Source organism: Lotus japonicus, chromosome 4 (genome assembly GCF_012489685.1).
Source record: "Lotus japonicus ecotype B-129 chromosome 4, LjGifu_v1.2".
Classification (NCBI taxonomy): domain Eukaryota; kingdom Viridiplantae; phylum Streptophyta; class Magnoliopsida; order Fabales; family Fabaceae; genus Lotus; species Lotus japonicus.
The window spans coordinates 81,166,708-81,185,412 of NC_080044.1; the positions used below are offsets into that span (position 1 = coordinate 81,166,708).

At 32.9% G+C, this 18,705-nt stretch overlaps 3 protein-coding genes across 4 annotated transcripts; 1 reads left to right on the top strand and 2 right to left on the bottom strand.

The window, feature by feature from the left end:
* Window positions 1–431: 431 nt before the first annotated feature.
* Window positions 432–2,232, bottom strand: LOC130715799 (GEM-like protein 4). 2 transcript variants are annotated; one of them, XM_057565919.1, is made up of 4 exons: window positions 2,078–2,232; window positions 1,889–1,975; window positions 1,394–1,680; window positions 432–754 (listed from the first exon to the last, which is right to left on the bottom strand). In XM_057565919.1, exons 1-4 carry the CDS (start codon window positions 2,088–2,090, stop codon window positions 578–580), a joined length of 564 nt encoding a protein of 187 aa, XP_057421902.1. In that variant the 5' UTR covers window positions 2,091–2,232; the 3' UTR covers window positions 432–577. The 2 variants fall into 2 exon arrangements, with proteins under 2 accessions (XP_057421902.1, XP_057421903.1); XM_057565920.1 differs by having other exon boundaries at window positions 1,406–1,680; window positions 2,078–2,230.
* A 3,601-nt stretch (window positions 2,233–5,833) lies between these two features.
* Window positions 5,834–9,201, top strand: LOC130710089 (probable methyltransferase PMT18). Its single transcript, XM_057559245.1, has 5 exons — window positions 5,834–6,555; window positions 7,302–7,512; window positions 7,695–7,992; window positions 8,097–8,561; window positions 8,821–9,201. Exons 1-5 carry the CDS (start codon window positions 5,869–5,871, stop codon window positions 9,047–9,049), a joined length of 1,890 nt encoding a protein of 629 aa, XP_057415228.1. The 5' UTR covers window positions 5,834–5,868; the 3' UTR covers window positions 9,050–9,201.
* A 3,479-nt stretch (window positions 9,202–12,680) lies between these two features.
* LOC130710922 (serine/threonine-protein kinase STY13-like) lies at window positions 12,681–16,714 on the bottom strand. The gene is made up of 3 exons (XM_057560315.1): window positions 16,544–16,714; window positions 14,919–15,914; window positions 12,681–13,346 (listed from the first exon to the last, which is right to left on the bottom strand). Exons 2-3 carry the CDS (start codon window positions 15,827–15,829, stop codon window positions 13,007–13,009), a joined length of 1,251 nt encoding a protein of 416 aa, XP_057416298.1. The 5' UTR covers window positions 15,830–15,914; window positions 16,544–16,714; the 3' UTR covers window positions 12,681–13,006.
* Window positions 16,715–18,705: the final 1,991 nt, after the last annotated feature.

The following is an 18,705-nucleotide window of genomic DNA, read 5'->3' on the forward strand; positions in this document are numbered from 1 at the left end:
TTTCCATCTGATTCCATCCTTTTTTTAATTACACAAACAATGGATCTTTCAAACCCCTCTCTCCCTTCCGCTCCACTCCATCCCCTTCCCCCAATCCAAACGAAGCCTAGAAGATTGCAGGATCCTAACTCCAAACTATATTATATTAATTACTTTCTCATGAGTATACCTTATGACCTTATGTAGTGGTTCTGTTTAGATTAAACTTACATTTATTAGGATAACCTTATCTATATTGTAACCCTTATCCTTTTCATGTATTTTTATCACTTGTAAATTATGTTTTCCATCTGCATTATTTAATGAATAAATGCTAGTGAGTAAACCACATCAGAAGCTTCACTGCTTACCACCAGCATGATTGATCTTGTGTTGCTGATCCTGTAAACTCTTGTGCTATTAAAATTATTGTTTTGCAAGGTATACCAATATAATTTAACCAAGCCTTCTTAACCATCAAGCTATTAGGGATGACATGAAACCACAACTCTTTTGTACAGAGAACAACGAAATCCTATTAACATAAAAGAAAACAACTGTGTATGTCTAAACAATGTACAATTATCTCTTTTTGGTGTTAACTGGACTTAGAAATAGCTTTCTGAAGATTCATGAAAGCTTTCTCATAACGTAGAAACCCCATAAACCAAAATTCAGAACCATCCCCAGTAACAATCTCTATGTACTTTTGTTCTGTCTTGTTCACGTCCTGCCCTTCATTGACCTCTTTTATCTTCTCTACTGGTATCAACACCTGCATATAAGCATGCACCTTGATATCAGAAACCAGTATAATGCAATAATTGAAATATGAAAACTAATGATAATTTGTGGTTAGTGTGTCTTTGGATTAGCTTTTTGCAGAATTGATTCTTGTAAACGTGAGCTAAAGTAACGTGATTTATGTTTGTATATACTTATAAGAAAAGTGAAATCCTTAAGAGAATTTTGTTTAGATAACTTTGATTAGAATTGCTTTTGAGTGTGTATTGTGTAATAACCAAAATGGAAATTAATATCAAACACATGCTTACACCAATCATTAAAAACTGATATCATTTTTTTGAGAATTGATTTTACTCAAAGCTACCACATGGTGTGTTCTCTATAATTAATTTTGAGTCCATAATTGATTATGATAGAAAGAACCAAACATGTGAAAATTAATTCTGCACCATGTTTTGTGCTTTATATAAAATCAATAATGAGGTTTCCCATTGCAGTCCCAAACAACACTAAATGTGTGTTTGGAAATTCTTCTACAATTGATTCTAAAGTGTCGTAACTAATTTTAGGGAAAAAGCTTTTGTAAGTAGCTTCTAAATTTTAGAATTAATTAATTTTGATAAAAGAGAGTTGATCCGAACATGCTATAAAGCTGAGGGTGTCTAACCATGAAGACTACCTTGTAAGGTACCCTGACCAATTCTCCAGCTGCAGAAGTGCAAGTTATTGGCCTTTCACTGCAAAATGCAACCTTTTCAGTGGAGATAAAGAGAACTCCAGCAATTGGACCAGATGTTGTGTATAAATAGCATTGTGAAGCTTTCAAGAGTTTCTCTCCTTCTTGCATCCCAAAGATGTGCTTGAAAATGTTCCCTCTTCCACCTTCTTGTATAATTCTGGCTCCCAAACTCAACTTACCCTTCACAGTCTCAGACAGTTTAGGACCCAGTTTTACTGCAACCACACCACAGAAAACACATAGACATAGTCAATGAATCTACCATTCAACATTTTTAACTCATGTTTTGGAAATCTTTATTCTAAAGCCAAAATCCTTTATGAAAAGAAGTTATATGAGTAGCTTCTGAATTCCAAAATCAATACTAAGAAAAGGGAAGCTGATCCAAACATGCTATCAGAGATTCTTTCACATATGACTTACCATGTTCATGAATTCTACATGCAAAATTGCTTCTTTTCTTGCTTGTTGCTTTTTTGTGCTCCATCTTCTTTGTAGTTTCTTCTTTATCTGCAGTAACAAGAGAATCAGCAACCCAATTAGTATGTTATTGGCAGTGTGATGTCAATTGACAAGTTGTATAAAGAGAATAGAATCTTTCTAGAGAGGTACCAGAATTGTTCATCAGTGAATGAATTTTCAGGAATCTGATTTTTGAACTGGCTCTTCAAAATCAACAAAGATTAATTTTATATTTCTTGCAAACACCTGTCCAAAGGAACCTTACAAGAAATGAATGAAGGTGTCTACTAGTCAAAGTTTGAAGCATTTCATATTTATTATTCCCTAAGATTTATTTATTTTTAGAATAGTCCTATGAAAAAGACAAATTTATTTTTCCACAACACGTTTTGTTTATTCTAATTGGCAAATCATAGTTTTTGAAAATTGAGCTTACATTTCCCGTGTGGTGGCTATTTTTTCCAGGTCAATAATAGTTGGCAAATACTTTTGTATACTCATTATTTGACGTTTAATTTAATTTATCAGAGGACCACTTTGGTGTGGGACGGTTCTTCCACGCATTCAATAGTAAGCAAATAAAATTTTATAAGGAAAGACCACTGTTTACACAAGCAGCTAATTAGTTTTGGAAAATGTTTTCTTCACACCTCATTTTGAGGTTGAAGGAGGTGGAGGAGGAGAGAGATAGGAAAAAAAGAAAAAGTAAGAGAGAAAAAATATGAGATATGATAGATGATAAAATGAGAGAGGTAGAAACAAAAACAGGTGGAAATGAAGTGTTTAAAAGATGAGGTGTGTATATATCATTACTCATTAGTTTTTGTGGCATTTGTAGCAATTATTTTCTGTTTCTGGCCTAGGTGGTTTTTTTCTCCTCCAATAGTTCCTGTTCGTTTTTGGCTAAGTAGTTGGCCATTAAGTATGGTCTTGTCTTGTCTTAGTTTGGGAGTTAGGCTTTTAGCATACTATTCATGAGAGTGACTCGCTTAATGCTATTAGAATCTTGAAGTCTCCTTCTTTAACTTAACATTTAGTAGCTTTGTTTGTAGACATTGTTGATATCACTACTCATATGTCGCGTGTCAGCATGTTACGCGAGAGGCTAATATGTATCTCGACAAACTTGCTTCATTGGGTCTATGTTATCGTTTTGATTTGTGAAATTGGTCATTATCTTCGACAGAGTTGAAGTCGCTTCTTGCTTCGTGCCAAAACGTTATTGTGCTGATTTTGTTTATTTCTCTTTCATTGTTTCACCAAACAAATGTAAGAGATGTTTGTAATTGCAAAATTTGAAAATTAATTCATGTATAAATAAGCTTTATAATTGTAAAAAATCCATACTTCATCCATGATATTCACTCCGTCTGCGATCAATATGAAAATTTTTATACTTCATTTTATATCATCATTTACAATTTCTCATAATGTCAATTTATTATTTATATAAAACACTAAACCAATTTTACTAATATTTTACTCGAACTCTACAAAGTTTCTCATCAACTATTTCATAATATAAGGTGCAACACTTTTTCCAAAATCTTGAAATGTAGGTGAAAATCCGAATACATCATCAACTATTTCATGATAGGTGCAACAGAGATTTTCTCACATCCTTGAAATCTGATTGGTTGACGGTGTAAAAAAACTTTACACTGTCGGTGCATCAAACTTTTTCTCCACTTTTTCAAGTTGAACACACTAAATGTCGTGACTTTGAAACATTTTTATTAGTTGCATTTTTTCTGTTGTTATTATTTATTAGTTCTCACTTCTCATAATATTTTCTTGCTGTTTTCCGATGGAAAAAATAATAATATTTCTTGCTGTTACTAAATTAATCACTCTAAAAATTTCGTGTTGCTTTTGTTATCATACATTATCACGTGGAGGCAATGTCACACCCAGTGGCGGAGCTTGACCAAAATATATAGGAGGGTCAAGAAGTTTTTTTTTAACTAGCTTCCGATGAGAGCAAAAATCCACAAATCCAATAGAGTTTTTTATCTAAGCTAAAAAGAATTAAACTAGCTATAGCAAGAAGATAAGAAAATGCTAGCAGCTTCATTCTAAAATCTTACCACACCATTCAGTGAAAGAAAAAAAAAACAGACCCAATACCCCTTTTTAACCAATGACCGTAGCTTCCAAGAGCCAAGGTAATACATATTCTCAATATACCAGAACTAATCTATCAAAATTGCAACGAAGCTAGCCAAGCACCACCAACATACTTTGGGAAACTTGCCCAAATTCAATAGAGTATCATCAATTAATATATAAAAAAAAGCTTTATAAAAATAGAAAAATTCTTAAAAATTAGCTATGAAGAAGTTTTAGAGATATAGAGCTGCACCTGCCCATTAAAATGAGGTTAGAGCAAGAAAATTGAAATAAAAAAGCTTTAATTTAGAGTTGTATAAGTTTTACTAACAAAAGTTGGGAACAAGAGAAACTTTGCAATGAGACATTCTTTTCAGGCTTCACCTTCTGTACTAGACAAAAATTTTGAAAGAAAAATAATAAATGGTGTCTAAGAAGCTTTGGAATTAATAAAAGTTAAAAATTTACTTTACTAGTTTATTATTGTTATTATTATATGTTTCTCTATCTACATTAATCATATTATAATATATTTGATACAAAATGTTTACTAACATACACAATCACCTATAGCTAGCTATGCCTATATGTACCTTTGTCATGATATTTCATTACATATGCTATATTATAATAATATTTATTAGTACTACTAGTAAAAATTTTTAAAACAATAGGAGGGCTGAGGGCTCCTCTAGTCCTTAAATGCTCCGCCACTGGTCACACCTTTAACGAACAAGCGATACATTCCTTTTAGAATGAGTGAGAGAGAAGAGTAACTAAAGGCTACAATTTCTCCTATTATATATCATTATTTACCATATTCACAAATAAGATTGTTGACTAAATCCATCTTTTAGAACCATCACTTCTTCATGTCTCTGGATGAACTTGAAGTTAGGGAACAAAGGAAGATGCAAAATATAGTAACAAACAAACCACACCTTCCTTTTCTGTCTACCTATCCTTTTTTGTCATTCTTAATCAATGTACCCATAATAAATTTACACATTCTTCCACTTCACACAACAATAACTCGGGTATGTCAACAAGGTTCATCCCCTCCCTTTCCTCTATTGTTGTTTCCATCACATTGTTCAATCTTTGATTTTGTCTTCATATATACATGTTCTTCTTTCATCATCCCTCATAGTGTAAAAGATTTAACAGTTATCATCGAATCATGTTTAGGTGATCATCTTTTAGTTCATACAAAAGAAACAACAAATTAAGGTAGAAACAAAATTACAATAATAAACTGCTCATGTTCTCTATTTATGATTATGGGATTCAACTATTTGTTGTTGCACCTCCATCTATCTCAAACTCGAGAACATATAGTATGCTTAAATTAGTGAAACAGTTTTGAAACTCAAAAACTACTTACAGTAGTATTTGTTTGGATTAGCGTTGAGACAAAATTGATTCTGAACAAAAATTGTTCTAATAAAATTGAGTAAACTTGAGTTAAAAGACCGTGATTTATGTTTAGATACTTTTATGAAAAAAAGTGAATTTTGTTGGGTAATGTTATGAAATTCAGTTGCCAAATCTTTGAATTGATAATGATTAACGCATAAGCAACTAATTGTTCCGGCAAGTGGAGTTGATTCTGCATTACTAGTGCACACAAACATTATTTCAACTAGTTAGAATTGATTTTGACCAAGTAGAATTGATTCTGTAGAATCGATTGTGGTTTCGAACTTGCTAGAAGTTTCTCTTCATAATTAATTATGTCTCTTTAGAATGATTTGCAGAATGATTTCCAAACATATAAACTAACACACCTTTGTTTGTTTGAAATTTTCTTCAGAAAAGAAACCAAAAAGACAATGCCCAAGGATTACAATGGATCACCAAAGCATTATAATCAGTTTGAGGCAAAGAGAAATCGTCTCACTTGGATTTTTGGGGTTAGTGGGCTATGCATTTTGTCATACATCATGGGTGCATGGAAGAACACTCCAACACCCTATAACCAATCATCAGATGTCTACACAAAAGTAGATTGCAATACTGGGTCAACTCCATCAGGATCTTTATCAATTCCATCATCAACTTCAAATTTAGATTTTGAAAGTCACCATTACATTGAGATCAATAGTTCTGGAGGGGTGCAAGAGTTCCCACCATGTGACATGAAATACAGTGAATATACTCCATGCCAAGATCCAAATAGAGGTAGGAAATTTGACAGGAACATGTTGAAATATAGAGAGAGGCATTGCCCTACCAAAGAAGAACTCTTGTACTGTCTTATACCTGCTCCACCAAAATATAAGACACCATTGAAATGGCCTCAAAGTAGGGATTATGCTTGGTATGATAATATTCCACATAAAGAGCTTAGCATTGAGAAAGCTATTCAGAATTGGATTCAAGTTGAGGGTGATAGGTTCAGATTTCCTGGTGGAGGTACAATGTTTCCACGTGGAGCTGATGCATACATTGATGACATTAATGAGCTTATTCCCCTGAGGAGTGGTCATATCAGAACTGCAATTGATACAGGATGTGGGGTAAGTTAATCTATGTACTCTATCTTCATTTATGAATATGTCTCTGTTCTTTTCAATTGAAGCAATCTACTGTAAACTTGTGTTTGGAACTCAGGACCTTGTTAATGTGTAAAAGATAAAAACTGCAGAACAAAACAAGCTTGATAAATGTCTAAATTAGTAGTGTTTAGTGTGTGTTTGGAAACCTTGGGATAAACTCACATTGACCAGAATCAATTTTAAATATAGATATTTGACAATTAAGTTGGAGAATTAATTTTAGTCCTGAAATTAATTCGCAGAGAAGCTAGAGAGAGTAGCTTTTGCGGTGACATGGTGTGTTTGCATTTAAGTTCAAGTTGACCAAAAGCACATTCACTCCAATGACACAAGAGACATGAATTGGCCAAAAGCACATTCAAATTGTCGTGGAATGTGCGCTAACAAAAATACAAACACATCCATAATCAATTATGAGATTTTATAATTAGATTTCATAACATTACCAATTTACCATTTAGAAATCATTTTTCCCGTAAATGTATCAAAACATAAATTTCTTCACTTCCAATTCACTTCTACAATAATCAATTTTACTAAAATCAATTCTATCCAAAATCTATTCTCCGACCACTGTGATCCAAATACCCAATTAGTTGGTGATTTATCATTAACTTTTTTCCTGTACATCTCAAATTCCAATTAAATGCTAGGATTATGTATGTGTTACCAACACTTAATACCCTCTTGTGCATCTAATTATATAGGTAGCAAGTTGGGGTGCTTACCTTTTAAAAAGGGACATCATAGCAATGTCTTTTGCACCAAGAGATACACATGAAGCACAAGTCCAGTTTGCATTGGAGAGAGGAGTTCCTGCCATGATTGGCATCATGGCTTCTCAGAGGATGCCATACCCAGCAAGGGCATTTGATATGGCTCATTGTTCTCGCTGCCTGATACCTTGGCACAAAAATGGTATTCACACTTACATTTTCATGGCATACAATTTCTTTTGGTCATAAATTTTTTTGGAAATTGCTAAAAAGTCTTTTGAAATTAAGAAACAACTAAAGTATATGCAGTTATTAAAATCATGAAGTAATGATAAAAGTTTTGCCATTTTACTAGTTACCAAGTCTCTATTTTCCACCCTACAGATGGTATGTATTTGATTGAAGTGGATAGAGTCCTCAGACCAGGTGGCTATTGGATTCTTTCTGGCCCACCTATTCGATGGAAGAAATACTGGAGAGGATGGGAAAGAACGCAAGAGGATTTGAAGCAAGAACAAGATTCAATTGAGGAAGTAGCCAAGCGCATATGTTGGAAGAAAGTTATTGAGAAGGATGACCTCTCCATTTGGCAAAAGCCTAAAAACCACGTTGAATGTATCCAAAACAGACAAGTTTACAAAACACCACACATATGCCAATCCGACAATCCTGACATGGCTTGGTAATGCTTTAGTCCATTTCTACAATTGGTAAAATCAATTTTAGCATGCACTTTATACTATTAAACTTTTATTGTTCATACCATTTTCTCTATGTATTTAAAAGGTACAAAGATATGGAAAAGTGCATAACTCCATTACCAGAAGTTAGAAGCTCAGACAAAGTTGCTGGAGGGGAACTAGAAAAATGGCCGGACCGTGCATTCGCCACCCCTCCTCGAATTAGCAGCGGTTCGATACCGAGCATTACTGTAGAGAAATTTCAAAAGGATAATGAACTATGGAAGGAAAGGATAGCACATTACAAGCGTCTCATTCCTCTCTCTCAAGGAAGATACCGAAACATTATGGACATGAATGCTTATCTTGGTGGATTTGCAGCAGCCTTATCAAAATACCCTGTGTGGGTTATGAATGTTGTTCCACCAAATCTGGACCATGACACTCTAGGTGTAATTTATGAACGAGGTTTTATTGGGACTTACCATGATTGGTGTGAAGCCTTCTCAACTTACCCAAGAACATATGATCTCATTCATGCTACTAGTGTAATGGGCATATATCAGGATAGGTAGGCAAAAACATTTGGACATTATCTAACATTTCTGAAAATCGTTGGAAACAAATTACCGACGAGCTCTATACCTACCGAAACGAAGCTGTCGGTAGACCGTTGGAAGTTTTCAATTATCAACGGTTTTCTTACCTTACCGACAGTTTATGACAGTCGGTAATCAACGATTTTCTTGTAGTGTTAGCTTCAATTATTTTCTCACCATGGAATTGTGTGTTATTATGTTTCTGATTGGATGAATTGTTGTGTGTGGCAGGTGCAACATTACTGTTATACTACTAGAGATGGACAGAATTCTGAGGCCAGAAGGTACTGTTATATTCAGAGATGCAGTAGAGCTTCTGGTGAAGATTAAGGCCATTACTGATGGAATGAAATGGAGAAGCAACATCATGGATCATGAGAGTGGACCCTTTAACCCAGAAAAGATTCTTGTTGCAGAAAAAACTTACTGGACTGGTGAAGCTACACAGAACCAGAGCTAATGATAGATAGGAATTTATTATTGCAACTTTGTTCTTCTACTTAACCATTTTTGTTTTCCCTCTTAGAATTTAGAAATTTAACTAGATGTTTGTTTTACTGAACTTAGATTTCTTCTTTGTCATATTCTACTTACTTTTTTTTTTGTTACAAATGGAAGATAATTTTTTTTGGTACATACAAATGGAAGATAATATTCTACTTACTTTAATTACTTATACAAAAAGCATTAATTAAAACAACAAACTTATCTATATATATATGTAAAGGAGACTTGAGGTTTTGCATGTATTAAATGCATTAAACCATAAAGCTCCAATACATTTATATTAAATACATTAAAAAATAACGAAAAATATTAAATATATTAAAAATTGAAAAAAATTATTTAATAAAAAAACTATTCAACTACTTATATTAAATAACAACATTCATAAACTTAAAATTGACTTGAGCTTTGCATTTGACAAATATTAAAAATTAAAATTAATAATAAATAATATTTATTATTAAATAATTTAAATAAAATACTTTTAAATCTATCTATCTTCTATATATATAAATCACACTTGCGTTTTAGTATTAAATACATAAGCAAAACTTAAGTGTTGCATTGTATTAAAAGAATCCAAACAAAACAAAAAAGTTGTAATAAATATATTAAAAATAATAAAGTTAAAATTGAAAAAATTTATATTGTCAAAAACTATTCAACTACTTACATTAAATAACAACATTCATAAGCTTAAATCTATATATATATGTAAAGGAGACTTGCGGTTTTGCATGTATTAAATGCATTAAACCATAAAGCTCCAATACATTTATATTAAATACATTAAAAAATAACGAAAAATATTAAATATATTAAAAATTGAAAAAAATTATTTAATAAAAAAACTATTCAACTACTTATATTAAATAACAACATTCATAAACTTAAAATTGACTTGAGCTTTGCATTTGACAAATATTAAAAATTAAAATTAATAATAAATAATATTTATTATTAAATAATTTAAATAAAATACTTTTAAATCTATCTATCTTCTATATATATATAAATCACACTTGCGTTTTAGTATTAAATACATAAGCAAAACTTAAGTGTTGCATTGTATTAAAAGACTCCAAACAAAACAAAAAAGTTGTAATAAATATATTAAAAATAATAAAGTTAAAATTGAAAAAATTTATATTGTCAAAAACTATTCAACTACTTACATTAAATAACAACATTCATAAGCTTAAAATTTACTTGAGTTTTGCATTTGACAAATATTAAAAATTAAAATTAATAATAAAATAATACTTACTAATAAATAATTTAGATAAAATAGTTTTAAAATTAAAAAAGATATTTATATGTAAAGGAGACTTGAGCTTTACATTAAATACTTTAAATCATAAAACTCTCATACCTTGGTATTAAAATACATTAAGAAATAATAAATTTTCTTTGTAATAATATATGAAAAAATAATAAAAACTGAAAAAAATTGTATTATCAAAAAATATTCAACTACTTACATTAAATAACAACATTCAACAACTTAAAAAAACATGAAATTATCTTTAGTTTTTCATTTGACAAATATTAAAAATAAAAATTATTTGATAATAAATAATATGGATAAAAAAATTTAAATTGAAAAACAAATGCCGCTAAAAGGTATTTAATATTAACTATAACATGTTTATGCATTATTAAAAAAAATATTTTCTATCTATGATATATTAGTAAAAATTACTCGAGAAAGCATAATAGAGAAAAATAATAATGACTAAAGTTGAATAAATGTTTGTTGTGAGAGGTCTGTCCTATTCACTTAACGTGATCGTATAGGCTCAAGGGATTAGTATCATGACTATTGGCTGTGAGAAAACATTCACAAACCAAATAAGCTGAAAAAAATTAAATTCATAAGATAATATTTTAGGCTATTTTTTTATAAAAAAAGACTATTTAAGTTATCACTTATTGGTCTTGGCATGTCAAAGTAAATGATTTTCCAGGTAAAAAATATAAAAAATGATATTAAAACTTATTTAATGACATTAAACATTTATTACTTAACATTTCTTACGAAATTTAAATATTTCAAATTAAATTAATTATTTTTCATATTATTAAATAAATAAAAAACTTAATTGTTAAAATGATTTCTATGCTAATAGTTAAATTTGAGTAATATTAATTATTTATACAAAAGAAATTATATTATTATTACAATATAGATGTACATGAGAACAACCCTCTCTTGAAAAATAGGGGCTAAATCAATACAAGAATGTCCCGTGCATCCTTGCCAATTCATTAAACATTTTGGTGCTTAAAACAACTTATGCTTGAGCCTCATTAAAACATTCCTAGGAAAAACTCAGTGGGAAAAACCCTAGGGAAGGAAAAAGAGTACTCAAAACACAAACAACAACCAAAATGTCAATAACAACAACAAATACATAACCTCAGGCTGCCATAAAATACTTAACACATTTTTTTTATTTATAATTAAAAAATATTTTAATTTTAATTTAGTTAAACTATAATAATTTTTATATAATGTTAAAAAATATAGTAAGTAAACCCGTGCAACGCACGGGTATAATATCTAGTCTTATATGTATTATTACCTAATTTTGCATTTCAAAGACAAGCATTTTAATTTCGTAAAAAAAAAGACAAGCATTTTACTAATGCATTGAAGATAAATTAATGTTAATTTTATATGAGTGCTAGCAACTTACTCTTTCTTTTTTTTGTCATCGAATTGAGAGTTAAACCCATCAATAATACCAAAACTGAAGTAAGGAGTACTTTTCTTCCACTGCCTTTCTTTTCTACCTCTTATCTCGCTATTTTTTACTTTTTTTTCTCACGCTATTGATGTCAGATCACCCATAGGAACATTAGGGAAAATCTTTTGTGCCAATTAACATTGATAGTTCAGTACAAGTGAAAGTTTTAACTGCACTGTACATAAATGTTCTGTACCACAAAATGAATAAATATTTTTGAAAAAATTGCAATGTCATTTTCATATAGAAAACGACATTCACTGAAAAATATATATAGAGAAAAAGGACAGTAGAAGAACAGATAAAGAGTGAAGATACCATACACCCAAACGGTAATCTAATTGAAGGGGGCATGTGAAAGTAGTGAAGGTTATGAAAATAGAAAATTGGAGGTAATACAGTTAAAGAGAGAACATGAAAGGAGATAAAACTAGAAACACAGAAAGCTGAAAGCGATGAAGCTCGAGGGCATCCAACAACTTTCAACAGTTACAACCTAAGATTTGATTCCAAGTTTTCAACTGGGGAGGCTCACTAGTTATACAAGACTACAAGTGACTGAGATGCAAGGATGAAACCCCGCAACCTCAAATAGGACATCATTATATGTGGATTTTTTTAGAGTAATGTTATATGCTCCTACAAATCCTCCTCCCTTGTCAAGGTTTCTCTTCCCTCCTCCCCACTGTCATCATCCCCTCCTTTCCGCCGCCACCTAAAGCTCCCATGTCGCTCATGTACCTGATCTTTTTCTTTTTCCTTTTTTAGTATACATCTACCCCATCCAACCCCATGAGTATTGTCCTAGGGCTAGTAGTGGTGCAAACATACATGGAAAGAAAAAAAGTTATAGGCCATGATATCATTCCATCTTGCTTTCAGAAGCTATACACAACTGTAATGCATGCATGTCTTACATACACCATCTCTTTACTAATTCAGAACAGAGATCAAGTAAACAGAAACCGAATAAGTAAAAAGTCTCCAGAAAATATTTTCTTTTTTTTCAGAAGAAAGAAATAAAACACACAGATACACAAAAGCTATTATATAGTCACCCTTAACTACCGGAGTCTCTCTCTCCTCTGCCCCCACATTTTCAGACTATGTTTTTACGGCTTCTTTTTTTATCATTTGCTTTACCAGTTGATTTCCCAGGATCAGTCAGCAGTCATTGGATGAGTCATGCAACACCTGAACCGGGCCTTCCGAACTGTTGTCATGATCTCCATTTCTGCATTCTCAAGCATTCCAACAATTTCAACGAATGGGGGCCTAACATCAGGGTTGGGATCCCAGCATCTTGTCATGATCTCCCGGAGAACAGGTAAGCACTCATTGGGTAAGATTGGGCGAACATTTCTGTTGACAACTGCAAATGCTGCCTGTACGGCTGTCATGTTCTGAAATGGAAGCATACCTGTGATGAGTTCCCACAGAACAATCCCAAAGCTATATACATCCACTTTTTGTGTGTAAGGCCTATGTTGGATCATCTCCCTGCAGCAGATCAGTAAACCACATATGTTAATATCGCATAGGAATAACTAAAAAATAAATAAAACAGTTAAAACCAAGTATGCATTTCAACATTTGGATCATATTAGCCAAACCAAAAAAATACATGAAATATCATCAACTCGATCTCAGTGGAAACATGACATGCTGGCTCTGAGTGACATGATTAGATTAGTATCAGAAACACACTGATGGATGAATCTTATTACAAGTTTGAATTACTGAATATATTGCACGGTATTGCTAAATTGTTGTTGTACCCATACAAGGTAAGTATCCAGTACAGCGATACCAATATTTATTGGATACATATGAATACGTACTCAATGCTCACTTATCAACTAAGTGGTTGATTTGTTACTAAATGAAATAAACTGTTACTTATCAACTAAGTGGTAGATTATGAACAATACATTTAACTTGTGCCTTCTTTTATAACCAATATTTTTTTACTACTGTATGATATATCTCTGTGAACTGATATCCTAGACCTAGAGACTCTATCTGTATCAGCATAGATACTCAATAATTGTGTCTGTGCAGCTTAGATCAACAAATTGTGCCAATATTCAAATTGGACTTATTGATCAGTAATGAGTGAACAACAGGTTTTAAGAGTTGCTCTAGGATAACCAAAGCTAATAGTTAGCTAAAAACCGCTTGCTTAATGATCCTCTGAACACGACAGAGTAACTTCACGGCAAAAAATTCCACATGACAGTAGTTCTAGCTATCTACACATACATAACAAGTCACTGAGAAAGAGTAACTTTCTCACAAGATTCACACATTAACCCAGTCAAACTTTAAGCTCAGGCTATTTGACCGATTGTGGAGTATGGAAGCTATTTCCCAAGCAAGAAGTGGGATGAGCTAGGGGAGCAAAAACAAAACAGAAAATAGATAAGAAAATTATTGATGACACTGTTGTTTAGAAGTACTCATTAGACCACAGCCATGAATGTGTGTACAAGGCTATTTAACCGATTGTGGAGTATGGAAGCTATTTCCCAAGCAAGAAGTGGGATGAGCTAGGGGAGCAAAAACAAAACAGAAAATAGATAAGAAAATTATTGATGACAGAAGTACTCATAAGACCACAGCCATGAATGTGTGTACAAGTGAAAAGAAAAACAATCAATAAATTCTAAAAACAATAGCAGGATCCAAAAACAAGATCAGCATTTTTGAAATGCCATGTTGACAGTAACTTCCATTGATGGCAAATCTAAGAAACTAGGATTATCATCAGAACTTGCTTATATAATAAACAACAAAGCCCAAACTTCACTTTGAATACTTGACTGCAATTATTTTTACTGTAGTGTTAGTCCAATGCAGAGTACATGTTCCCTTATCCTTCCAGTCAAAACAAAAGAGAGACAAAGAGTTTTTCCTTCACTTGTTTGATGCACAAAATAATGATAAGTGTGAGAATGTGATTAAAATAAATTAATGTGAGGGAATGACAAATAACTTGACCAGAACATAATTTCAGAAACATGAAGCCGGAGTGCATGTTAAAATGGAAAAAAGAAGGCAAAATAATCTTACGGGGCCATCCAACGGTATGTTCCAGTCTCAGGTGTCATCCCTTCAGTTTGCACCTCAATCCGAGCTACTCCAAAGTCAGCAATCTTAATTGACTTGTCACCAAAAATCAAAAGATTATCAGATTTCAAGTCCCTGTGGATCAATCCAAGGCCATGAACATATGCCATCCCTCTTGCAACATCCAAGGCTTGCTTGACAGCCAGTTTGAGGGGAACTGATCGGTTTTGGCGCTTTGTCAAAAACTGTCGAACTGAACCACCTTTAGCATATTCTGTCACAATGCACCACACCATTGGCTTACGGCATGCACCTATGAAACGAACTATGTTAGGGTGCTTTAGCGTAGCCAGCATCATGACCTCCTGCTGAAACTGTTGCTCCATCAACTGAGCCTTTGCTGGATCATTTTCAGGCCTCTCCAAGATTTTGATAGCAACATCTTCACCATTGTAAGTGCCTCTGTAGAGTTTCCCAAAAGCTCCTTGGGCAAAAGCCTCACCCATATTAAGCTTCCTTAAATCAATTGTCCACTCATCAAAATTTTCAAGCCCCTCAGTCGGAGAGCTATTGTCCATTAGAGCTTGAGCCAAGGCATCATCGCTCAAAGCATGTGTGACTCTTCCCCGACGATTGGCACTATGTGCAACAGAGTAGTTATCATTAGCACGCCTCCGCAGCCCTGGGTGCTCCAAAATGCGAGTATGGGAATCATTGGAACCAACACTGCTATTATCAATAGACATCGCAACAGATCCTCCACCATTACTTGTTTGCAAGCTCCCAACGCTGTCAATTGACATGTTGGTCCCCTCCCCAAGCTTATGGTAAAAGCCTTGCGAGAAATCATAAAAGTTGTTGTCATGTTTGTTGAGATCTATTATTCCCGGGAACTTCGCACCCCCGTCCAACATTTTTCACACCAAACAGCAAAGCCTTCTTCAAGCCTTGTTACAGCTTCAGCATCAGAAACTGTAACTAAACCACCCGCAAAAAGCCCTAGAACAAAAACAAACCAACAAAAAGTTTTAGCATCTGAATTTGTAAATTTCAATTACAGTCTCAAAGGTAACCCTCATATTCGCAATTGTCTCGTGATCAGTCAGACACTCAGACCAACCGAAAATACAAAGAAAGAATCAAACATCATAATTATTAGTTTCCAGAACTGGGAATGAAGGCATATAGAAAAAGGAAAAACATTAAAACAAACATAACACCTTCCATAAATAACACGAAACAATAAACCCTCGAAGACCAGATTTAGGAACATGTCCTTGAGCAAATCAACTCACAATAAGACACTAACAGGTGAAAAATTGAAAACAAAAATTGAACTAAAATCACCGATTAGAACACAAAAACAAGCGAAATTCAGAGAGAATTTGACAAAACAACACGAAAGAGAGCAAACACCGACAAGTTACAAATGAAGTCGAAAACTAAAATAAAAAATAAAAAAAAAGATATATAAGGAAAGCTTTGAAAGCTCGTAGACCAGCTTCTAAATCAAATCTGAACCGTGTAACCCTTAATTCATCACTGATCTTACAGAAAAAGAGCGAAAAACAGTGAAAACTTCAAGGAACCCTAAAAATCTGAAGAGTGGAAGACTATAAGAGAAGTACCTCGTCAACGAAGAGGGCTTGACTGAAGTTTAGCTGTGATGATGGAATTGTTGAAGGGAAGATGGAAGAGATCGAAGGTGAAAACGGAGCTGGAGAAGATTGAGTTCTTCCTCCGTAAGAAGGAAGCCAGAGACCAGAAGAGCACAGGAAATGAAAATGAAATGGTTGGACTTTCTTCTTATTTATTTGTGAGATTTTTTTATTGTTTTTTTATATGCCTTTGCCTGGGTCTTTTTCTTCTTCTACTTCTAACATTCTATAAATTCTTCTTTTTCTTTTGGTGTACATTTTCATAATCGACAGCCATGAAACTAATTTTCTTAAAATTTTAAGATTACATTATGTGAGTGTGTTTCTCCTAACAAATCATTTTCTATACACACGGTTTATGGATTAAAAACTCGACTAGAGGCTTAAGCAACTCAACTATCTTAATTAAATGCTTAAGCAGTTCAACTATCTGAGGGTTAAGAGTGACGTAGAAAGCCTAGTTGTTTGTTTTTTCTTCACTCATTTTTTATTTATTAGTATTATTTATTTTATTTTATTTTTTTCATATTTTAATTTTTAAGCACTGTTTGTTTCACGACATCCTTGAGTTGGGGTGGAGTTACTGTGCGTAGTCACACTTTACTTGCGTCCCCGGTTTGTACGCCATGCGTTTTTACGTTTTTTTATGACTTTCTGCAACCAGGCTACTCTGGCACAACGTCATCTTTCACCTCTGCTATCAATTGCCATAAAGCTTTAATCAAATAATCAATGCAGGCTCGTTGCTCATCTCTGTTCTTTCCTTTTTTTTATTTTTACTATAAAAGCTATAATAATTTTATGTAGAAAGATAAATTCAATGTACAAGTAGAAACATTCTTATAAACTGTGGTTAAACAGGTAACAATAATTGTATAATTTAACATTTAACATTGGATTTGTTAATTTACTTCCTTTATTTTTTAGAATGAATAAAAAAGCTAGTCTTCAACAATGTACAACATTTATGTGAGGACATTCTAGATCGAGCTCCTCTTGTGTTCGATGCCTCCTCCTTTATTGAACTAATGCAGCGTCTAGATCGTGTCTACTTCTCGGTGTGGTTGTGATCTAATACGGATGTGATACAAAATAAACGTTGATTCTTCAGTGATACAACAGATTGTGGGGTAGGAGTTTGTTGCTCGGAATCATTCAGGGAAGGTTTTAGCTCCAACTTCTGCTTACCCATTGGATGGCATGCCCCATTTACTTGTGGAAGTGCTTGGTTTAAGGTGGGCTTTATCTATGCCTTTTGATTAATGTATTCAGCGGGTGTGTTATGAGATGAATTGTTTACAACTTTTTGAGACGTGACGACACTCCAGGAGGGGAGGGGGTAGTTCATATTTTATTTCAGTTATTAATGATTGTAAAGACTTAGTCTTATCTTTTGATTACTTTTAGTTTTCAATTGTTTGTCGTTCTAAAAATTGTGTTGTGGATTATCTGGCTAAAAACTCTAACTCCTTCCCTAATTTTGTTTGGGTTAAAGAGGTTCTGCTAGGTACCTCTCTTTTATTCAACATGATGTCGTGACTTTCATGCATGTCTATTCATTATATTAAGAAATCCTTTTAAAAAAAACACCATCACACTATTAGTTTTGTTTTGTTAAAAAGAGGGGAAACTTTTTTCTATGGTAGAGAGATTAGATTAAGGGTCAAGTCCAAGCAAAATAGAACTTACAAATAAGGGTAAACCCTAACAATAACATTACAATGTTTAAAAAAAACAATAACATTACAACAAAGAACTAGAAAACACACTGCTTTTTTTTTCAAAGCCCTAGAAAATCCATTATAAATCAGGCTCCTTGCTCACACATTAAACAACTTGAAAAAAAAACATGGCTACTAACAGGAAATTATAAAGAGATCAAAATATATGGAAGTAAATACCCAAAATCCAATTTCATCCTTTTTTTTTAGGTGAAACTCTAACAATGTGGGGCTCGTGCTATTTCATTTCATTGAGTAGTTTCCATTGTTAAGCCATTATTTTTAGCAATTTTAGAGTAGACATAGAAGTTACTGAACACCATTCTCTAAACTCATGTGGCACCAGTTAAAGCTTTCGTGATGGAGGCATTGGAGGAGACGGAGGTTATGGTAGGAAGAAGTGGATAAGAA